Source organism: Petromyzon marinus, chromosome 7 (genome assembly GCF_048934315.1).
Source record: "Petromyzon marinus isolate PM22_M1 ecotype Great Lakes invasive population chromosome 7, UKy_Petmar_22M1.pri1.0, whole genome shotgun sequence".
Lineage (NCBI taxonomy): Eukaryota > Metazoa > Chordata > Hyperoartia > Petromyzontiformes > Petromyzontidae > Petromyzon > Petromyzon marinus.
The window spans coordinates 9948684-9973442 of NC_133673.1; the positions used below are offsets into that span (position 1 = coordinate 9948684).

A 24759-nucleotide genomic window follows, 5' to 3' on the forward strand; every position below is an offset into this window, starting at 1 on the left:
CAGTGTAAGATCACAGAGCCACTGCCACCTCAAGGACACGAGCGACGGTGGCTATGTTAGTGTGAGACATTTAACCTGTTAATGTCAAATCAGAGATTAGCATGTCAATGTAAGATCACAGAGCCACCGCCACCTCAAGGACACGAGCGACGGTGGCTATGTTAGTGTGAGACATTTAACCTGTTAATGTAAAATCAGAGATTAGCATGTCAATGTAAGATCTCAGAGCCACCGCCACATTGAGGACACGAGCGACGGTGGCTGTGTTAGTGTGAGACATTTAACCTGTTAATGTAAAATCAGAGATTTGCATGTCAATGTAAGATCGCAGAGCCACCTCCACATCGAGGACACGAGCGACGGTGGCTGTGTTAGTGCGAGACATTTAACCTGTTAATGTCAAATCAGAGATTAGCATGTCAATGTAAGATCGCAGAGCCACCGCCACATCAAGGACACAAGCGACGGTGGCTGTGTTAGTGTGAGACATTTAACCTGTTAATGTAAAATCAGAGATTAGCATGTCAATGTAAGATCTCAGAGCCACTGCCACCTCAAGGACACGAGCGATGGTGGCTGTGTTAGTGTGAGACATTTAACCTGTTAATGTAAAATCAGAGATTAGCATGTCAATGTAAGATCTCAGAGCCACCGCCACATTGAGGACACGAGCGACGGTGGCTGTGTTAGTGTGAGACATTTAACCTGTTAATGTAAAATCAGAGATTTGCATGTCAATGTAAGATCGCAGAGCCACCGCCACATCGAGGACACGAGCGACGGTGGCTGTGTTAGTGCGAGACATTTAACCTGTTAGTGTAAAACCAGAGAGTCGAAAAACAGCCTGCCTCAGCAGCTTTCCCACTCTTTTTTTCTCCTGATGACGATTGCTTGTGTTGCGATCGAAACGTCGTAGTTTTTTGTTATTTTCTTTGAAGCTATCTACGTGACTTTACCGAAAGACCCAAAGCATATTAATTCCTGCAGTCACGAAAGCTTTAAGTCACGTCATTGTATAATTACATTGATTTAACTGACAATTTATAGCCAATGCCATAAGCTCTGGGGGCTATGCATTGGGCATCAGAGAGTAGTGCCATCAAATCCGATGTTGGACTGTACTTATGTGCTACCACACCTATTGCCATCTTTACCAACCCGCACTGACGAGTATGGTCAAATTAACCCCATAACTTACATTGCATGGAGACGCCCTCCTCCAGCAGTGGATTGACAAAAGGCATGTGTACATATGTAGTGGGCCCAAACGGAGACTCAGACGTACTCTTGGAGGCAACACATTTGTTAACACCAACACACACCAACACAAAGGGGTAACTGCCCCTTTACCAGATAACAACCTGTGGTGGTGGACCACCAGGCTAACTACACTGCTTGCACTGGGAGTAGCTACGAATGGACAGGACCCCAGCTTGGGATCAGGTCCACGTGTTGGTGACTCTTTTCGGACGTAGAACGGGGAACGTAGATTCTTCAGGATGACAACAGCAGCCGGCGCCTCTCAGGGCTCTGGCTTATAACCTGTGTGGCTCGGGGCTGGCCCCGCCCCGAGCCACACCTATCTTTGAGAACTCTCGAGGAGGATCTCCACCTGGGCACGTGGTCCCCCAGCCCCCCTTTTGGGGGTCCCCGGGTAGATACCTCCGGTCACGTGTCCTCCGGGTTCAACCACAGTGCCATGGCCCCCTTGTAACCCCGTACCGTGCCCGGCACTCTCGCCCTCTACCCTTTAGGGGCTGGCACTGCACGCAGGGCGTGGTGCCATCGGTCACTCTCAGTCAGTGCTCACCGAGCCCTGCTCGGGCCGGTACTGCATCCACCCTCAGTGGTGTTTGCGATGTCAGTACATCGCATGCCGTGCCTCTCCCAGGCCGGCTTCACACAGTGACATCCAACGATTTCACTACACATACATACAAATGTATTCTTGAGAGCCTTTTTATTTTACGTTTGGAACTTGACAATGCTTAATGTTCACATCGGCGAGCCGATGAGTGGCTATCGAAGGGTTCGCATCTGGGTCAGGGTGCCCACAGCACTCGGTTACAAACTCCCAGTTTATGAGCACAGACCTGAAGGCCCAAAATGCCAATCAGCCAGCAACAAACAGCACTGCACATGGTCTAATAGACGAGACAACTTAAAACCAAAGACATAGGGATAGGATGAGACTTACTCCGTTTGTTGAATTGAGCCAAGTTCTAAGAGCTTGGGTAAAGAGATGCTGGGAGGGAATTCCAAACTGGAGCAGTGCGAGTGAAGAAACAGAAAGAGAGGCGTAGTGGCCTGCAGTGTGGTGGTTAAACACATTGTGAATGAGATAAGCACAAGGTCTCTTAGAGTTATCAGAATGTTTATTTATACTGGAGGAATCCGATGAGCTACACAGCTCTGTTTCACAGATGTCCAGTCGGACATCATGGGTGAGGGAATTAACGAGTGAAGTAACTTTCGACGGAAGCTATAAAAGAGTGATAATGAGACGAATGACCACCGGTGAGCGAGCGAACAAGCGACTGGAGATAATTGGCGATTCTGTGCCACGACAGACCGAGCGGAGGGGGCTGCAGGCCGCCGTGGATGAGGCCGTGGAGCGGGAGCGAGAGCGGAGCAAGGACGTCGAGGAGAGGCTTACGGCCAAGCTGCATGACCTGTTTGCTCAGGAGAAGGGTGTCCTGCGCAAGGCTATGCAGGAGGCCGTGCAGGAGGAGAGGGACAGGGGCCAGGTGGGGAGACTTTCTCGCCTGCCCAGACACTGAGCGACTTGCATTTTGTTGAACTGGAATTGAGACTTTTCTTTTCCCAAGATGAAATATTGCATGATCAGCAGTTTAATTTGTTTGATCCGTGCAGGCTTCTGTTTATGGTGAACAGCAAATCTCTACAATATAATGCAATTTACCATTTCATATTTCCATTCACTTGTGTTTGCTATGTTGGTATGTATGACCCTTTTCCAACAATAGCTTTTCTTTGGTGACATAAACATTGTTTTATAGCTTGTGTTCCTCATTATGACTAGCTGTCCGTAATTTTCACGTGCAGCTTACATCAAATTCAAACTAGTTTTTTTCAAACCCTGTGTTCCAAATAGCTTTCATTCAAATAAATTGCACTTATTGGAAAAGAAAAGTTAATGAAAGAAGCACCCGTATGTATTGTGGCAGCAGTAGGATGAGTTTGGATGATGGCGTTGGCATCGGTGAAGGTGTTGCTGCTGTTGCTGGTATTAATATGGGCCCGTGGGATTATTGACTGGGGCTTCGTGCCACCCATAGGAAGCCCTGGAGAGGGGATTGCAGGAGGAGCGTGAGAAGAGCACCCAGGCAATGCGGGAGGCCGCGGAGAGGACGCGCACGGACATGCAGAGCTACCTCCAGGAGCAGAAACGGGTGGGTGCCCATTGCCGTCCGTGTCCTCTCTGGCTGTGCGCGATGGCCACGCATGTTTATATCTTTGTGTCGGTGATTGTGTTTTTGTGTATGGATCTCTTGTAAATTTGAATCTGTGTCTGTCTCCCTGTTTCAGTCTACCGTCTACTCTTCACAGCCCTCCGGCAGTGCATTTAGCCTCCCATAAAAGTGGGAAGCGATACCATCGTAGCCAGTGAATTGCACTGCAAACCCGGCACCATCGGTCCAATTTACAGCCAACTAACCTCTGTGAATGTTCTTCCCCTAGGTTCACGCAGCCGTAAATGAGTACCTAGTGCTGTGTGTATGATTAGCCTTGGGGAGACAAAGGCTGCCAGGCATGGTATTGGCTACACCACCTCCTTGTATGTATGTTGAACTTCTTTCGCACCTTACGTAGCCAACCGTGCTAATCGTCAATACGTATGTGTCTGCCCAAGTCCAAGTGTGTTTGTATCGACACATATTTGCCTTTGTGTATTGATCTCCTCCTGTTTGTAATTGGTATACTTGTGTCTTAGTTTGCAGCTAGCAGTGCCTCCATCTATCTTTGTGTTTCCCCCTTTATCTCAGTCTACACACAACTCAGCGATCTATAACTCAACGTGTAGCTCACCGATTGCTGCCTCGTTTGTCTGTGCACGGTTAATCTCGAACGGGCGTATTGCCCCTGTTTGTGTAAATGCGCACAGTGTGGCATGCTGTCAACACTGATCTGCGTAGCCTGGCACCGCTTAATTGTCACGATTTTGTTCCCCGGAGCTGCCGTTTGATGGCAACCAGAGTGTGGTCCACAGCACTCGCTGCTAATAAACACAGAGGACACTTACTCAAACACCAGCGACATTTAAATAAAACCTCAAATTGCAAACTGTCTTTACATTATTTTTAATAATATGCAATTACTCACGTCGTTAAAAAAAACGCGTAATGAGCTGTGCTAAAGATACATTTTTTTCGCCAATTAAATTTATGGCATTTTTTTACATTTCCAAACCCCTTCTGTAAATCGGGCTAATTTAATGGTTTGTGTTCGTTTTAAACAAATAGAAAATTAATCATTGAGTGAAAATGCGCACTGATCCTGCCGCCTGGCCAATTAAATGACCGGATGTGCAGCGGGACGATTGCCGGACGTTTGGTTTAATGATGAAGCCATGCACGAGGCGGCTCGTTGCCTGGCTGTGTAACGAGGTCTTAAGCCCTCTTGAACAAATGTCATTCGTGTGGATAGTAAAGACGAGCTTCTGAATTTTAGCTCGCATTTATGACTTGTAAGTTTTTAACGTGGGCATGTGTTGCGTTGTCCGTCTCAAGAGTTTCGAGCCATGGCTCCCCACTGCTTGTGTCTGCGTTTCATGACTTGAGTGCTGCCTGATTTCTGTCCATTTCTCTCTTAATTTTTCATCTTCTTGTAAGTTCCGTTTCATCAGTGATGGTTTTTCTCACGCTACGGTTAAGATCTCAATTACGTCCAGATGTCCAATTGGTTGTTTTTTTTCTCTCTTTTATTAATCATCCATCCTTATGCAATGAGTAGCACTGGCCACATGCAATGTGAGCATTTGATTCTTAAGTTTCAAATTCACATTGTGAAAAGGTGATTTGCCAGTACACTGTTAACTCAAATAGTTATTCCGCCACAGTGAGGTTTTGAGACTTAAGAATATTGTGAGTTACCAGAGGGTAAGGCATTCACGCAGTCCATCTATTATTTTCCATAATTTGTTGCTTTGATGCTTCCTAGTTTAATATATACAGTTCTATTGCTTTCTTTACCACACTCTGCTGTATAAATACAACATGTGAAATCAGCATTTCTGAGCCATGGCTCGTAGACATGCGAGTCATTATTGTGCTTTAATATTAGTTTGGCAGAGTTTGCTGATGTTGATGTGAGCAATCTGAGCTGAAGCTTTAGAGACGGGTGCATTACAGAGTATTTACACTTGAACACCACACAGCCCATACATTTCTCGCAATTTTCATTTTTCCCAATTGAGTTCTCACCGTCTCATTAAATCGTTACGCACAACGACTCGGGGAGTCCAGCCCAATCGGTCTCCCAGCGTGACCCGGAGCGGCCGCCAATCTCCGACCCCACATAGTGAGAAACAAGCGACGATCCAGAGTGAGAAACGCCACCCCGTTTGACAATGAGAATGCCCCGACAACCAAGGTGCGTAGTCAAGAGAACTGCGAGCAAACGGATCATTGGTGATGCCGGAGGTGGGGTTGGGGGGAGGAAGTGATGGGGGATGGTGCAGGCAGGGAGCATCCAGGTGTTGTCGGGCCACCTGTCTGGCACGCGAACTCCTGAGCGCGTGCGGCTGGTCCGGGCCGGGTCCGGGCGCCAGCAATGATCCCATGCAACTTTATTTACTGCGCCTGTCACTTGGGATTAGCGGAGCCCCTGCTATGCGGGTCCCCTCGCGCCCTGCGCTAAATATAGACGGCCTTTAGGAGAGGGAGATGCTCAGAGGCATGATTGTTCATTTTGGGGGTGGTGGAGAGGGACTGGGTTTAGGGAGACCGGGGGGTGTGGGGAGTCGTATGTGGGGAGAGGGGTCGGGGTGGTGATGAATCACAGCATCTCGACCGGTCCCCTGCATTCTTCTTGTGCTGCGGTGCCCGCGTCCGGCTCTCCTGGTTAGGTCCCACCGCTCGCTTGGTGGGGCGATTTCGGTGCGGTGGTGTCATCGGGCAAACATGCCCTCCCCCCCGCCCCCCACTGGATTACCGCCTCCCCCTCGCTGAGGCAAGCTGCGTATCATGTGCATGAGCGAGGACCGTGCTACATCACTTGTCCTGCCTGTCGGCACGAAGTATTTTTTGATTGGACTTTATTATCAGATCAAACATTTTGCATGCGGGATGTGTCATGCTGTTTACGTGTGCTCATTAACGCCACTACAACTCAATGAGAGATGCTGTAGTTTGAACTTTTTTTAATCAGCTCTAGCTGTGACCGCCACAAAACGCCGCCGTTTTATTTTTTTCAAGCATGGATGCTGCGCAGGGGATTTACTAGAGGACATGATAATTTATTTGAGCTGACTCAATACGCACATGGTGTTTTCACTCCATGTGTCTCCGCATATGATGACTTATAAATCAACGCACAGATGCTTTCTGTTTTCAAATTTTTTTTTCAAACGTTGAAAAAAATCTTTGACGATATTTTACAAATGTTAGCAGATTCCCAGCGAGCTGTGTAAAGTGGTGTTCAATCTATAACATAAGTTGACATTAAAGGAGAGCAGTAGCCACGTAAACAGAACACCGGTATGTGTTGGAGAGCCAAGCCACAACATTACGACGTTTCGCCAGTAATTACAACTAGCTTCATCAGGCGACAGACAAATCTGGCTGTTTGTAAATGTTGTGGCTTGGCTCTCCACCACACCGGTGTGCTCTACTAGTGACGAATTGGCATGTTCTGTTTACGTGACAACCCTTACTAGTTGGCTGTGTCGGGTGGTGGCGGGTTTTAATGACACATTTATATATTTACACACGCTCACCCAAAAACCTCTTATGAATGATAGTGGTCGCGAAAGCCTACGTGTTAAACTGACTAACCTTTTTTTTGAATGCACAGCTAAATGAAGGACTCCCTATGCAGTGTCGGCCGTGGGGGTTGTTTTAACCATACTTCACCACTCTAATCGGTGAAGGTTGATATCCTGGGGGGGAAGTAAACTGTGACAAGTTTATAATTCAGTGCACAAACCGTAGTGGCTACTGCTCTCCTTTAATGTCAACTTAAGTTTTAAATTGAACACCACTTTACACAGCTCGCTGGGAATCTGCTAACATTTGTAAAATCTCGTCAAATATTTTTTCAACATTTGAAATAGGTTTTGAAAACGGATGCTAATTTCTGCTATCAGGTGAAAGCATCTGTGCGTTGATTTATAAGTCATCATATGCGGAGACACATGGAGTGAAAACACCATGAAAATGAAGCTAAACAATTTTTTTTATATTACCAGGTAAAGCCCACTTGACTTGTCGCTTATTTTTTAGAAGCGACCTGGCCACAAATGATAGCTCAACTAAGTGGCTTATCATGTGGAAATTTATACCAACAAAATAATCATTAACTGTTGAAGAAAGCAAGTGGGCTTGGGGAGCACGCACTACAGGAAGAAGGGATGATGGCGAGTGGTCATAGTTAACTATGATGGGGGTGGCGGCAAGTGAAGGAGCAATACACACACAGGTGGACGTCCATCGCGGAGCTGAAGCGAAGAGCGGCCCATGTGCAGGAGCTATAGGGATTGTATCGTGAGAACATGAGACGACATATTCTATGGGTCTTTCGGTAAAGCCACGTAGGTAGAAAAATAATAAAAATATCACAACGTTTCGATCGCAACACAAACAATCGTCTTCAGGTGAGAGAGAAGACGATTTCTTGTGTTGCGATCGAAACGTCGTGATATTTTTATTATTTTTCTATCGACGTGGCTTCATCGAAAGACCCATAGAATATGTATTCCTAGCAGTCACGAAAGCTTTAAGTCAAGATTTATGAGATATATTTTTACTATTTTGTGTTTTACCAGGTAAGGCCCACTGTGTTATATAGCTCTTTTTCAGAAGCGACCTGGCCACAAATGATAGCTCAATGAAGTGGCTTATCAGGTGGAAATGTATAGCAGCCAAATACTCTTAAACTTGTGTTTATAGAGGTAAAAACCGGAGGACCTGAATAAAAATCCATGCCACCACAGGGAGAGCATGCAAATTCCAAATATACAGGCGTGAGGGTCGGGATGGAACCCACGAAATCCTGCATACCACGCGAGGGAGTTAACATCTCGCCACCGTGGCACCCCATGGTGATATGGTGACAGCTTGAAAAGGCTTTCATCCAGCAGTGGATAGATCACGACTAATGATAATGACTTTGACTCGATGTAAAATAATAACCATGTTGTAATATGAAACTCTTATCACGTAAAAAGTTGCTCAGGATATGATAGACATTGAATGGTGAATACAATTCTCACATCCACACCTTTGGCGAAGGTTACATGCAATTCACAACATATATAGCAGGGATCAGTGTTCATTTATTTTGTCTGCAGAATCCACTGTGTTATAGTGGCTCTAAATAAACAACCGTGACTTGGAATAAACAGCATTTTATAATTTCACAACGATCAAAGTCATTCTAAGGCAATTGATCTTTAAACATAATGAGGTGCTTTTAACCTTGCAGAGCTGTCATATGTAAAGGAATGCTATGTAATAGCTTCATCACTTGACCGTTGGTTGCCCCCATGAGAATCCTCACCGAAGACTCCATGCTTCAGAGCCAATACTGAGTAAGCTTCGAAGTGGACTCTTATTCATTCGTGTTATGAACCACATGCTTGCCAGTTTGCTAATTAGGTGACATATAAAGGGCACGACTTAATTTTGCAGCTGTGACTGCTAACCGCTGGCCTAATTAATTTTCAGTACACAGTGCCAACCACCATATCCTGCTCACCCCAGTTCCCTAATCTCCAGTCCGAGGGGAACACAGCCTAATGCCCATGTTTGCCTAGTGTTTTCCATAGCTGTGTAAAGAGAGTAGTTGTAAGCCACGGTACTTAGATGTGCTGAGCGGTAAATATGAAAACATGGACCAGGGTGGTGGTCCCTGCGGGCTTGAAACTGAAAGCCTAGAGTGCACATCTTCGCCCGAACACAATCCTCATTACACCACGGCCTTCACACAATCCGCTGTACACAGTTCCTCTTACATACACGCGTGTACACAGTAGCTAATGCATGCTATCATACACCATGCGCGTTAAATATTCCTCTGCGCCCAATCCTTATCGGTCTGTATTCTATACACGGTAGTCTGCGCACAATACCCTTACACGTGACCGCCTATCCTCCCACACACCGTGCCGTCCGTGCGTGCAACCTTCAGTACACAGTGCCCTTTAACTCAGTGGTTTGTACACCATTCCTAACCTATGAGGATGCGACAACAGAATGTCCCCTTCAGTTGACTGGCCCGCACGTTGGAGTCGAGCGAGCAGGGGCCCGCTGGCGTGCCCGCGTCCACCCTGTCACACGGTCACACAGTGAAACACCAGTGCTGTAAATCAGCCACTTTACAAATAACCCGGAGCAGCCCCCCCCCCTCACGCACGCCAAGGTGTTTAAAATGCGGTTCGTGCGAGCTGCGTAGCGATTATACATGCCGGTTATGTAATTTCTCTCTCTGCCGTGCGTAACCTGAATTTGGTTATTTTGGCTTTTGTAGATAAAGTAGGCAAATGCGTAAGAAGTGGTTCGTGCTGTTGCCGCATCGAGTGGTCTATGGATTGGTTGTCAATGCGGTATTTTTTTATTGTTCACTTGTTGACGAGATGCCAGCGCACACTGCCAGCGACCACAATAACAACAACTTGCCCATCAAAGCAAATTACATCCAGAATTAGGCTATTCAAGCCAGCCAATGTTGTTAGTCGCAGCCAGCAAACCACCAATATAATCGTATCAAAGCAAACCATGACAACTAAGTAGAAGTGGTAGGTTCTTAAAGATGCAAAACTGCTGTAACGCCAGGGGATAAATAGAAATTACGTCGTCAAAACCTATAGCTCTGCTGCTTTCTGACTCCGTCTCTGGACAGCGAGACTAAGTGTGACACATGTTGAGTGCAGAGGGCAGTTGCTGCATTCTGGTCTCATCCCTCTCCTTGAGGTTGAAGTTTCTAAGGTGGGGGACGGGGGAGGCGGTGTTGGTGCCGGTAGGGGGATCCGAGGGCGGCTGGCCGAGGGCAGTCACCTTTGCCACTTGGCTGGAGTGCTCAACCGGCGATGATGTAATGGTCATCGGACGCGCTGTGTGACCCATGAGCTTCGTGCGTTGCCGTGCACGTGGTTCGAGCCGCGTAGCTCTGGGCATAATTGGCGATGCTCTCAATGCACTCACTCAGACGCTTGTCATGTGCCCCCCGCGTCCTGCACACGCACCTAGCAGGGACATTAAACCTTTTATGGTTAACTATGTCCACGAGCATACTCAGCAAAGCATGGCCGGACTTTATCATCCCATACATGCTCACCGGGGTAGCGCAGTGAAAAACAGCTTTATAACTCATCGGATTCCTCCCGTATAAATAAATATTCTGATTTTATAGGAATCAGATCGATCTGAGTTAGATTCCTGACACCGGTGAACATCAGTGGGCAGTGATATCTGAACTGGTCCTGGGCCCTGTTACATCACCAACCCATACTGACCAGCCAGCCATAACGTACCTTTCATTCATGTCTCAGCACCACGCTGGAATTGGGGTGAAATCAGGCTAATTGTGCATTAACTAGGCATCAGTCAGAAGTTTAAAGTGTTTCTTTAGGGTGACCAAGCCGCATGGGCTCCATGCTCTGGCTTGAACATCATGCCGTGTCTTCTCCCACCACGATTATATTATTCCACTGAACCTACAATCCTGTTATAAATCATATGTGACTTTTAAAGAATTAAACCATAATTCGAGGCTAGGCATCCTGAGAATCGCCCAGTTATACTGTCATTAATATCCTTATCAATGGGATTTTTTCATCTCATTTTGGCCGCAGGGAGCCAGTGATGTTTGGAGTCGTGGAAATCGTTACGTGTAAGTTCTGTATTAATGACACGATCTGTTCTGCATACCTACATTGCATGTCTTCATCAAGGTTCTCATTTTCAATCTTCAAAATTCATCCCATATTACACAAACTATTAATAACTCATACTTGCTACTGATTAACTACAGAATACACTTCAAAAGCATCCTATTAACGTACAAAGCAACATACAACCGAGTTCCACCTTACATCAGAAACCTCGTGGACGTCAAGAGAAACAAGAGATCACTTCGCTTCTCAGCCCAAACACTCCTCCAACCACCAACCACAAAAACCATGGGGGACAGATCTTTCTCATTTGCAGCACCACCCCCCTGTAACAATCTCCCCAAGGCAATACAAACACTCGGCTCCATCACTGCATTGAAGTCACAACTCATAACACACCAATATACGCTTTCATACCACAACAAACACGCAGCGGTCACAACTTGTTGATGTTTGTTTTTTTACCAAATAGAATTGTTCAATATTGTGTCTGTGTGTAATGATATGATGGCGCTTTGGGTGGCAGATTTGTGTCAGAAAGGGGCCACGTGTGAAGCAAAAATAAATTGACTCGACTTATTTTGAATGTCGACCAAAAGCTTAGCAACAACTCTTGATTGCGTAAGTTAACTGCTTCGCGTAGAAACCCGTGGTTTCACGCTTGTCAGTAAAAATCAATAGGACGGATGGCCACCAGTGGATAAGGTGGCTCGGCGGATCGACGCTGGACAGACAGGGAACAGACTGGTGATGCCTTGCACATACAGTGGCCCTTTCATGGCATTCTATGCCCGGTATACATTTGTGTTGGCTTAGCCTTGCACATGATGTTTTGAGATCGGGTGTCTTTGATATACGAGAGTACGCTTCATAAGTCACACACGAAGCCTTCTCAAAATGCTTAATACCCAGATGTAATTCGTCATTTGGTGTAATGGCTCGTTTCTGTGTTTGCCCAAGGGCTTTTTGTTTTCCACATTGTGCGGAAGTTGTAAGTGAAATGTACGTTTGAAGGTTTACACTCCAGCTGCAATATAAAGCACAAGAATGTATCAGTATTAAAAAAAAAGATCTTTAGTTTAATTTTGGTGATTACACTAAAGTGGAGCTGGTTTACGCTCAATAACACGTGTTTAGTGTATGTATATTTAAAAGAACATGCATTTCACCGTGCTTTAAATCCCATGTTAAGTGTGTTTGAGTTCAAAATTAATTTATAGATTTCCACGGGGCTTTTGATTTTGGGTAATGAGAAATGTTTAATAAGATGAGTACATTTTGCTAAATTGCTCTTTCTACATGAGGTGCCGCTCTTTGTGCATGCGCTTTCTACAATAAGGGGGGAAAAGTGACAGGTGTGCATTTTGCACCAATCTTTAGAGCCTTAGCCGCTGGTGCTAAATCGGTAAGGTTAGGTCAGCAGCCTTCCCCATGCCAAACATTTTGCGGTGTCCTTCGGTGCTTATACTTCAGGCAGAGTTGCCCAGCTAACATTTAGGTTCTAAGACTACTACCCGTTAACGGGAATGCAAAATATATTCCACAATAACAAGCCGTGGCGATGCATAAGTATGCAAAGTGTATGAAGAAATTAACCAACTTCTAAGTGAGGGCATCATAATGGCTGACTTTCATCCAAAAGTAAGAGGAGCATTGATGGGAGGATAATTCGGGAAACGTGATATTGGAGCGAGGAAAGAGAGAATGACTAAGAGTTTTAAGCAGGCGCATCAAAATAATGTTTTTTTTCCCCAATAAAAAATCTAGAAATGGGAAAAAGATCGTCAGAAAGCTGACCGCGTTAATAGATAACGGAAAAATTAATAATTTGACGACGTTTTGGGCGATGGTCCTTCATGGCATATAAATTGAAGAATGGCCGTTTGCCCACATCTTCACCTATTACCGTATATATCTATATTTTTATTTTGAATGGCCGCAGTGTCATTGAAGAATGCGTTCAGTTGTTTTGTTCACTGTGCTTGTGCACCGCTGCCAACGCAGCATCACCAATTTATTTTCTGGAATATCAGTGATGCGTCTGCACACGGCAAACTCGGTTCACATGAATTGCCGGGCGTCATCGAGCCAAGCCATAGTGCAACATAGCCAAGGGGAGGGCAAAGTTAGAGGCAAAAACAAGTCGGTTCGCGTGAAATAATTGTGTGTACGGACCACTGCCGACAGTGCGGAGAATTTACACTGATTCCTTAACAAATTCATACCTACATAGATGCAAAATAACAAAATTAGATGTCCCTGCCATAAAAAAAGAATACCCAGCATCACAGTCGACAGTGGTCTGGAAGTGCGTGCAAAGTGAAGCAGAGTAGAGAACAAGCTACCGGACGCGTATACGACACTTGAAGAAGAAGGGGGGGGGTGTAAAAAGATCCAAAATAAGAACATAGAACTCTGAGAATAGAAATTAGAGAATACAACACAAGTGATTAAGCGTATCACAACAATGGGAGGAATACAGGAAGTTGATTGGTAAAACAAATGGTTGTAGCCCTTATAGAGAAATAGGGAAAAACATATTCAAGGTAAATGAATCATGTTGACTCTTGGGGAAAGTAAGTAGACTTGGGTAGGACATACCACTCGGAGGGATGATGGCTGGTGGTCGATGTGGGATGAATCTTGATGGACAACACTGGTGATGGAATAGCGGCCAAAAGCGATACCTGGCCTAAGAGGACGACAACTGTGGAGATGGGAGTGATGTGTGTGTGTTGAGGTTCTTTAGGACCGTACGTAGCCAGCCGTTCTCATCGGACGAGCGGGGAAAGAACAACAAACTAAACCGTTGTAAACAAATGAGTTTTCAATTTATATTTAAAATTTCATAGCTCCAGCGACTTCCTAACATCGGAAGTAAGGGCATTCCAGATGGCTGCAGAAGCGCATCTCAAAGCGTGTGATACAGTGATCGTCTGTTCGATGGCTAGTCATAAGCCACTGTGAGGATGAACGGAGTTCGCGTGAGAGATAAGATTACGTGCAGGAGCGAGATGGATTGTAGGATTACAAGACTGAAGGATGGCGATGGCATGGGGAGGCTTTCAACCAGCAGTAGATAAACGTTGGCTGATGATGATGACTTGCTCGCTCTATGCTGGTAAGGCGTTAGGTTGGTAGCCTTCACCATGCCAAACATTTTACGATGTCCTTCCTGTATACAGTTCGTTAGACAGTGTGAAAAAAACCAGACTATACAATTTTGACCATATTTTTTTGCACAAAAATTGAACATATAAAAGCAAGCAAATACCCACTTCAAAAGGTGGTGTACAAACGAGAGTTAAACCCGCGACATCTTTTTGCGTAACTTGTGCCGCCGAATAGGTGAATTTACAGCCGACGTGGAAGTGTGTCATCGTCTTTGGTTACACTATTAGTGTTGGGTTAGCATAGGCGCTAAAGCGATACGGGCTGTTTTGATCTCGATGGCTGCTGTGGAAGGATTATGGCCCCATCTGTGCGCGGGGCTGCCAGACCGTGTAAATCTCTCGGAAGTGAAAGCAAGTGTGTCGAGACTTTTCTCGGAGAGAGGGGGTGGGGAGGGTGTCCTTCTAAATCGGATGGTGGTTGCAGGGTTTAGTAGAGGATGTGTGCATCCTCCATGTATTTTAGGCAACTCAGTTCCTTGCGATGTAAATCCCATCGGCGCGGGGGGGGGGAGCACTACTTCACAAGGAGAAGGGGCTCGCTGCGTGATATCACGCGCTGTCGCCAAACTTAACTGGCAACGTCGCATCGGGAGAAACTTTCATTCCGGTTGTTGTGGCTGTGATGTTCGTGCCGCTGTCCCGTATTCAGTAGACCGGGCGATCAGGTGCCTTAAGTGTGGGAAATCTCAGTTTGCTTTGATTTATAAACGAAATGGATTTTTCGTCAAGTGCTTGACTTTCCAAAAGAACTGAGATACGTGAATGTAGGCATTTATTTGCTTATCTTATTGCTTCAAAACAACGCATTAAGAGATTTGTATACATTTTTGGCTTAGGCATTGATTAATGTCATGTAGATGGAGTGCCTCTTGCCAATAACATCTGCCAACCCAGCTGTATTTGCTTTTTTTGATAAGGCTGACTGTTGATGAGACTCAAAAGGTGAAAACTGCTCATGAGTTGGCTTGTTTATTCATAGTACTCTGGAAAGCTCTCAAAAGCAGACTGACTTCAACCCTTACTAGTTGGCTGTGTCAGGTGGTGGTGGATTTAACGACACGTATATTTACACGATCTAATCCAAAAACCTCTTATGGATGACTTAAACATCTTTTCATGTGGAGAGATGAACAGATATGTAGTCATTGATTATTTTACAGGCCACTTGAATTATCATTTCAATGTTCTTTGCTGGTGTGCAGTTTTTTTTTTGTATTAAAAAAGGTAATCTTGTTAATTATTAAAGATATGTTCCTGGGACATACCATGCAATTTTAGGGTTGTATTTGCTTTGATGTATGTTTTTATATCTATGCGTGTTTAAATAAGTGGCTTAGAATGTCTCTTTTTTTGTATGTCAAATATATATTTAATCTCTATCCAAAACAAAAGCCATAAGCAAAATGTTGGCAGTATAACAAAAAGCTCGATATGTTCAAAAGTGCCATTTTGGTAAACGTCCACTTGAAACAAAAAAAACCCCAATGCAGTCTCTTCACTCAATTTGATGCAATGTGCATTGCTTTAATAATAGCGGTTGGAAGGGGGGCTACCGCTTTGAAAGTCACAGCCAATGGCATCGCTGGCACACTGCCCAAGCGATTGCCGCACAGTGTGTCCTCTTGTACGAGTGAACGCCTCATTTGGTGGGACCTGCCCTTTTGATGTGTGCTAGGTCACGCCGAAGGTCCCAAGGTTGCGCTTCTAAACGGCGGCCCGCTATGTGTGGCGCTCGCCGGTTTGCCGCAGAGGCATCCGACTCCGCTCACGCGTCGCCCTCGCCCCCGGCTGGCTGGCCAGAGAGCGGCCCTGATTTACGTCCTCCTGACAAGCGGCACTAATTAATTCTCTCGTTAGCAGCATTAGCTAATGCCCCAAGCCTGCAGCAGCTGCCCGTGCCACTCGCTGGAGCCACGGGCCATGCCTGGGAGCGAGATTTATGGAGGCTACGGTGGACTTTGGTCGGGAAGGGTCTCGCTGTGCAGCCGTTGCCAAACACTGACGCTGCTGCCCTCCGCTGTCTACTGCAAAGTGACGCAGATGAGTTAGCTCGAGCGCGCCAATGCTGCATGTAGTTCCTCCAAATTGAACGCTTCCCGTGACATCCACGTGCATTCCTTGTCTATAGGCAGTGGTGCATACACACAAATAGTAAACAACATTTTTGTATTTAATAATAATACAGGCTGAAAGGGGGAAAAATACGTATTGTGCAACGTTTTGTGTAATGGACCTCCTTCATCGGCAATGTTTCCAACATTGCTCAAAATAGCGCGTAAATATCTACTGCTGTTAGGGCATCTTGATTCATCAACGTGTTCAATCTTTGTTCCTTGCCTATAGTTCACGAACATCCGATTTCCGTTCACCTGTTTTCAATCCACACCTGCCCGCTTTCACGTGTGTTGTATATTTATTTTCATATGCAATGTGAGACAAAATCTAAACAATAACACTACTTACGTGTTTTTCTCACACTTAGTCGGTGGTATTTGAGAGTTGTTTAAAATCAACAGTGGAATGATGTGCCCCTTTGAGTGATTGGTGTCATGTACACATGACACACATGACACCACACAGGCATTCGTCAATTCCCCTGTGTGGTGCTGCGGTGGCGAGTTGTTAACTACCTCGCCCGATATACAGGAGGTTGTGGGTTCGATCCCGACTCTGACACCTGAATATAGTTTGCATGTTCTCCCTGTGGTCCACGTGGATTCTTCTCCGGATCCTCTGGTTTTTCCCTCCACATTTAGAAACACGCGTGCAGAGTCTTTGGCTGCTATAAAATTCCAAGTGATTTCTAACCGTGATTATTATTGTGCCGCCGCCGCGTTGTGTTGTACGTGGTGCAGGCAGAACACGCGGGCCGACAGCGCAATCTCGCCAGCCTGGAGCTCTTCCTGTCGTGCGCGCAACAGCAGCTGTCCACGCTCATGCAGCCCCCGCCGCCTCCACTTGCGCCTCCTGCTTCCGCTGACGGTGCGAGCGTGAGCCCCGCGATGGCGACGGCGACCGAGATGGTGGCGCGTGGCTCCGTCCCGGCGGAGGTTGACCCGACGCCGCCGGCCGGGACCCACGATGCAACGTGAGGGAGGAGTTGTCCACCCCCCGTCACCACCTCTCCTTCCCCTGAGAGGAGGAGGAGGAGAAGGTAGCGGTTAGGGCAAAGCCGTGATGTATAACAGGATCATGAAAATAAATAATTCCCAACAATAGGAGCCTTACAATCGATGTGCAACTGGAAAACTTGACCGAGCGGCATCAATACAACTTTCAATCTTCACACTTTATTTCTTTAACGATGCCTATCTTAAAACTTAAGGCCCCTATACGTATATATTCATCCATTAAACATTTTAAACCACGTATTTAAATTAGTAATTAGGTTCATCTGCAACCATACACTCTGTCAAATGTATTTACTTATCATCTGTGAAAGCCAGGCTGAACAGGTTAATTTTAAATTATTTTTTTAAACTTTGAATGGTCAGGCAGTCCCCTTTCCTTACGAGGAAGGGAATTCTACAACGTAGGAGCCGTGTAAGCAGAGGAACAACGCCCTAGATCTTGACTTAAAGCTTTCGTGACTGCAGGAATTAATATTCTTTGGGTTTCGGTAAAGTCACGTGGCTTTACCGAAAGACCCAAAGAAAACGCCCTCGATGTTTGTAGTTGCGCCCTGTGGATGTTTCGCGATCCCTCAGTGGATCGAAGCAGTCGGTAGGGGCATTAGAGAGAAAGATTATCATCATTCTTCAAAATAATTATCTTTCAAATAGGGTCCCTGGCCGTGTGGGGCCTTATAGGTCATGAAACTCACCTTAGAAGGTGATGCTCCATCGGACTGGCAGCCAGTGCAGTGTGCGGAGCACAGACCTTGTATGATCGGTCCTACACGTACCAATCATTAACTTGGCAAACAACATTCTACACCAGCTGCAGATGATTGACATTAAGCCCCATTAGCCCCTCGGGTAAAGGGCGTTGCAGTAGTTAATGCGAGTGATCACGAAGGTGTGAAACTAGGTGGGTCGATCAACGGCGAGCGATAATCCTCAGGTAGACGAAAGATGTCTAGACAGCAGCTCACACCGGTGATTTCGAGGTCAAGCCGCCGTCAAAAACACTACCCGGATTCCATACTCAGCCTGGGGTAGTCAGCTGGACACCCCTGAGGGCTGTCCTGCCAACACACCCATACTCTGACGATCAGGGTCCAGCACCAACACCTCAATATTATCAGGGTTCAATCTCAACCAACTATAACTCATCCAGTCTTGGATCTCAGATGGGCATTTGCTAAAAACCATAAGAACAACTCCCTCCTCGGGTGCAAAGGACACATACGGCTGTGCATCATCTGCATGACAGTGAAAACTGAGCCCGTAATGTCTAACAATTTCGTCCAATGAAAACATATACACCACAATCAATGTGGGTGTCGGCATGGGGCTCTGTGGCATCCCACAGGATAGGGGGAAAGGATCGTAGGAATACATTGCAGAAGCTTCTCCCTGTATCTTATCCTTGAGCAAAAATCAACATCATCTCTGGACGTTAACAGCCAATCTGCAGATGTACTGCATGCGCTGAAATAGCACACCGGCATTTGACATGACAGTGTCAAATGCTGCGGAGAGATCCAGGAGGACCACGATGTAATGAGTCTTCTCATCTCTCGATATATGGAGGTCATTAAGCACCCGAATAAGGGCCATTTCGGTGCCATGCCTCTTTCTAAATCGTGACTGGAAAGGATCCTTGATGGAATCGAGGGCCTCTGTTACTGTTCTGTTAAAGGGCAAGCACAAGGTTCCCGGGATCCAAAACCTTCATTTGCTAAGCCCGATAGGTCCAGCACTGCCATTAGGCCACCAGGGATCAAACCCCTCAAGGGGCGGTACAGGCCTTTTTTGGGGGAGCCCAAAAACGGAACCTTATGGTGTGATGGTCTGACCAACCGACTTGTTCCACCACTAAGATTTTTTTAAAGATGTGTTTTTAGTTGGGACTTAAAGATATCAACACTGTCTGGGAACCTGATCTCCACCAGTAGGGAGTTCCACAACCATAGGGGCCACCACAGTAACCACCCAATCACCCCATGAATGCAACCGAGATTGAGGTATAATGTAAAATAGAGGAATAAAAAGATGTACTGTCGTACTGCACATCTTAAGTTCTCCAATCCAGGTTCTTCTCACAGAAATCTTGTTCTCCTGCTCAAACCGCTGGGAATAAATGTCCAGTAGATCACAGAGTCCAATCGGTGCTCGGGAGAAGACCACCAATTTAATAGCAGGCCAACACCTCCAGTCTGAATCAGCCCTCTGGCTGACTCCCAGAAGCAGCTGCGTGCGGTGCAGCACAGGGCGGAGGAGAAGCAGATCAGTAGCACGGGCATAACCAGCACGTAGATTGTACAGCAGGCTTCACTCAGGAGCACAGGCAGCAGATTAAATATACAGCAGGCTTTTCTCATGAGGCTCCTCTCACAAGCACGGCCACGAGATGGTTTGTGCGAGGCTCGTGGGCTTGATGAGCACGTCGAGGATGCCATGGAAGGGCAGGCTCTTAAGGTGCACGTCGTGGTGCATGGGGTGGCGCGTCCGGGTCGGGGGGGCGTCTGCACCGGCCGCTGCTTCGGGCGGCCTCGTAGCCGTAGAGTTGCGCAGCAGCTCCTGCTGCTGGACCGCTCGCACCATCTTGCGGCCTGGAGCGAGCAGGGGCAAGCGGCGAGGCGGGGCTACCCACGTCGTAGGGCGTGTGCGTCTTAGACGAGGTTACGGCCGTGATGGAAGGTGTCACGGGAGCCAGCTCGGTGTTTTGTGGTCGCTGTGCCTGAACGCACCGTGCGGTGCCGTGGCAGCCGTCGGCATTAACTCGGTACCACATGCTTCCACGGTTGTATTTCGCCAAGGTCATTATCAACCAGTCCTCATTATTTTGCAGACAAGACCCTGGGCTTGTGAAGTCAGATTTTGAGGAAATGTGGCCTCCACGTGGTGTCCGTGGCGAGGATGAGATGGAAATCAGCAACTGTTTCGGTGCATAAACAGCAGCCTTACCGGCCTTAATAGGTGCTCACTGGCATGGATGTCAGTGTATTATTTGATTAATCGAATCGAGAAATGAATGCGGTGAAATGTGTACAAAAAAACTGCTGAATGTCAGGATTTTTAAAAAAATACAAGATGATGGGATTGAAGTGAGTGTAATAGTTGGGACATAACTTGTTAACCTCTTTTTTTAAATGTGGGTTATGTGGAATATTAGTTTAATCATTTCACTTTAAGTTACAGTGAGGGAAAAAGTATTTGATCCACTGCTGATTTTGTACGTTTGCCCACTGACAAAGAAATGATCAGTCTATAATTTTAATGGTAGGTTTATTTGAACAGTGAGAGACAGAAGAACAACAAAAAAATCCAAAAAACGCATGTCAAAAATGTTATAAATTGATTTGCATTTTAATGAGGGAAATAAGTATTTGACCCCCTCTCAATCAGAAAGATTTCTGGCTCCCAGGTGTCTTTTATACAGGTAACGAGCTGAGATTAGGACCACACTCTTAAAGGGAGTGCTCCTAATCTCAGCTTGTTACCTGTATAAAAGACACCTGTCCACAGAATCAATCAATCAGATTCCAAACTCTCCACCATGGCCAAGACCAAAGAGCTCTCCAAGGATGTCAGGGACAAGATTGTAGACCTACACAAGGCTGGAATGGGCTACAAGACCATTGCCAAGCAGCTTGGTGAGAAGGTGACAACAGTTGGTGCGATTATTCGCAAATGGAAGAAACACAAAAGAACTGTCAATCTCCCTCGGCCTGGGGCTCCATGCAAGATCTCACCTCGTGGAGTTGCAATGATCATGAGAACGGTGAGGAATCAGCCCAGAACTACACGGGAGGATCTTGTCAATGATCTCAAGGCAGCTGGGACCATAGTCACCAAGAAAACAATTGGTAACACACTACGCCGTGAAGGACTGAAATCCTGCAGCGCCCAAAAGGTCCCCCTGCTCAAGAAAGAACATATACATGCCCGTCTGAAGTTTGCGAATGAACATCTGAATGATTCAGAGGACAACTGGGTGAAAGTGTTGTGGTCAGATGAGACCAAAATGGAGCTCTTTGGCATCAACTCAACTCGCTGTGTTTGGAGGAGGAGGAATGCTGCCTATGACCCCAAGAACACCATCCCCACCGTCAAACATGGAGGTGGAAACATGCTTTGGGGCTCTTTTTCTGGCAAGGGGACAGGACAACTTCACCGCATCAAAGGGACGATGGACGGGGCCATGTACCGTCAAATCTTGGGTGAGAACCTCCTTCCCTCAGCCAGGGCATTGAAAATGGGTCGTGGATGGGTATTCCAGCATGACAATGACCCAAAACACATGGCCAAGGCAACAAAGGAGTGGCTCAAGAAGAAGCACATTAAGGTCCTGGAGTGGCCTAGCCAGTCTCCAGACCTTAATCCCATAGAATATCTGTGGAGGGAGCTGAAGATTCGAGTTGCCAAACATCAGCCTCGAAATCTTAATGACTTGGAGAAGATCTGCAAAGAGGAGTGGGACAAAATCCCTGCTGAGATGTGTGCAAACCTGGTGGCCAACTACAAGAAACGTCTGACCTCTGTGATTGCCAACAAGGGTTTTGCCACCAAATACTAAGTCATGTTTTTCAGAGGGGTCAAATACTTATTTCCCTCATTAAAATGCAAATCAATTTATAACATTTTTGACATGCGTTTTTCTGGATTTTGTTGTTATTCTGTCTCTCACTGTTCAAATAAACCTTCCATTAAAATTATAGACTGATCATTTCTTTGTCAGTGGGAAAATGTACAAAATCAGCAGGGGATCAAATACTTTTTTCCCTCACTGTACTTCCCCATTAATCAGTTCCATATTTTGTTGTTCGTACAGGTTAATTAATGAATACATGAATTGATGAATACATTCAATTAACTCTCTATGATGGTAACATTTCCTTGGGCGACTTTGAGCAACTGCATGGGTGACCTGTTGTTGGTGCAGTGCCAATATGCGGTTAACCTGCACCAAGATACCTGAAGCATTTGTTAGAAATGGAAGCAGACGCTGGAGTACAAGTGGCGCATTTATTTAACTATCCTTTCCAAGAAGACTGTCAGTTCTGTAAATCATAGCAACGCTACAATCTTGGTAATTTCTCAAAGAGTAACTCTAAACACATTTTGCAGACCAATGTGCCACTAAATTGATGATTGCATGGGTATTATTTTAACAAAAATAATTAAATATAGTAATTTACACACTATAGAGTATAGCATTCTGATTAGCAAACTGCTGCTTGAGGTTATGAAGTTAATGATGTAATGGTATGAACTAATCCCCTGGAATGCACTCCTTCTCAGCAGATGTCATAAGCTAAGCAGGTCTTTTACCTGGATAATGTAAATTCACATCCGTTTATTATAACCTTTTGCTGAGCTACGTGGTAATCAACAAATGGCAGTGCAGTAAAATCCATCAATCTGTATACTTCTGTGCTCCCATGTCTATGTTGTCCGCACTGACCAGTGTTGAGGTATGGTCAAACAACCCCCAAGGACAAACATGGTGTGGGCAAACCTTCGTCTAACTAAAGGGCTATACTGTACATGGACAAGTTTTATTTTTGTTTTCCTGTGTGGGCCCCCAACCCAAGACTTGTGTGGAAGCAGAAGGATTTAATTTGACTTGTAATGTGTAACTGAAGAGCAGCATTACGACGTACGAATGAAATTGTTACGGAGCTGTCTTTACCACAAAAGCGTGAGCAGCAATAATGGAAAAGCTCAGTCGCAAGCCACTGCACATCACACATTAGTCAATGTCATTTCCACACTTGGCTTCACGTGCAAAAACATTTCAATAGAGCATCACGCTTACAATATTACTTGGAATGAAAATACATTTTCTAAAAATATATATGTTCAATACAAATGATTGTGTGTGTGTGCTGTGTTGTAGGTGTCACTTGGTCTCGGTTTGTTTTCTTTCAGGTGGAAATTCTTGTGGAGGTTAACTTATTTTACAAAGCTTTTCTGTTAAAATATGAACTCATAAAAAAATGTTTAGTGAATGTGAAGCTCTTGTTCCTTCATTTTACTCTAATTGGGTTTAATACTTTATTTTACATTTTAATCAATGCCTTGAACGGTTTAATAAAATGTCAAATATTTTCCATTCTTGTGGATACAACTTTTTTTGTTCCATGTTCACGTTGGGGCCTACGAACCTGAAACCTTCATGGGGCACGCCACCCTAAAACCCTCAAAACCAGAAGCGTTCGATTTCCGGTAAATCCCCGTGAAATCGTTGGACAAGCCGTGACACTTGACATTGCCTCTGTCCACTTTTAAATAAATAAAGATGAGAAGATGGCTGGCCGGCCGGCAGATGTGCTTGCAGTGCCGGTGCAGTGTTACAGCAGGTTGCTTAAAGGTTTTGAGATGTTTGTCGGTTCCCCAGACCTGGCCAAGGACTACGCAGTCTGAGCGCAGCTTCCCGTGACGCACGGGATTAATGAAGAATCCGCCTCTACCGCCCACTCTCCAAGTCCAATGTCACGAGTAATTGGCAGAATAATGGGACCGCTCCAGCGAGAAGCCGTAGGCGGAGCAGACGATGGTCTCCTTGGCAGGGCGCGGTGGAAAGAAGGCATCTTCGTTAAGCAGCGTTGGTTATGATCGCCGATTTAATGTGTGCCTCGCTGAGCGGGCTGGTTCCTATGACAGCCCTCGCCTAGCGCTCTTTTTCCCTTCTTGTCCCCCATGCTTAACGACTGCTCTTGCAGGAAGCAAAATGAAAACCTTTGTAACTTATGACCAAGCAAAGACCTCGCTGAGGAGGTGTGTTTCATGCTATGGAGATGTTGGGGGGGGGGGGGGGGTAGCTGTGTCAAGCAACAAACAGCACAGTAAAAGTTGTAATAGATAAAAAAACATTAAACTAATTTCCCTATTTTGCTTCGAAAAAAGAAGAAAATATGCCTATGTGTGGGTTCTGTCGCTTCCCAACGTGCGTTTGTTCCACTGAAGTATTAAATGAGTGGTGGCCATGTTACCTTTCGAACCGCACAACGATCCGATGCCACACGTAGCAAGATGCACGTTACGTAACGTCATCACCTTGGCTGAGAAGGGTTTTTTTTTATGTATTCGGCACAATTTTTTTTACACGAAGCTTTGCGCAATTTGGCCGGTCTTCTACAGGTCAGGTCCCTATATAGCAACCCACCAACTTTAGTTGGGAAGCAGGGCCGGATTATCCAATAGGCACAGTGGGCACTGCCTTGACGAAAATTAAAGGGCCTACAATGTTTTTTTCATATCATAAAAATATAACCAAGATATCTTCTTGAATAAATATTTGTATTTATATAGCAAGGATAGGCAGCCATGTCAATGTTTTTTTTTCATAAGGTGAGATAAATTAACACAATATTAACTTTTCGATTATTTTTTTAATTGCAAAATT

General features: G+C 45.7%; 1 protein-coding gene across 2 annotated transcripts in view; it reads left to right on the top strand.

Moving 5' to 3' along the window:
- The window catches only part of CCDC91 (coiled-coil domain containing 91), a 33566-nt gene extending 10102 nt beyond the window's left edge, over positions 1 to 23464 (top strand). Inside the window, exons 11-13 of one of the 2 annotated variants that reach the window (XM_032949026.2) lie at positions 2571 to 2747; positions 3300 to 3413; positions 17100 to 23464. In XM_032949026.2, coding sequence (XP_032804917.1) covers positions 2571 to 2747; positions 3300 to 3413; positions 17100 to 17336 — 528 coding nt within the window. In that variant the 3' untranslated portion in view covers positions 17337 to 23464. Of the gene's footprint in view, positions 1 to 2570; positions 2748 to 3299; positions 3414 to 11032; positions 11746 to 17099 lie in introns of those variants that run through there. The other variant, XM_032949027.2, reaches the window with a different exon arrangement.
- The last annotated feature ends 1295 nt before the right edge of the window (positions 23465 to 24759 follow it).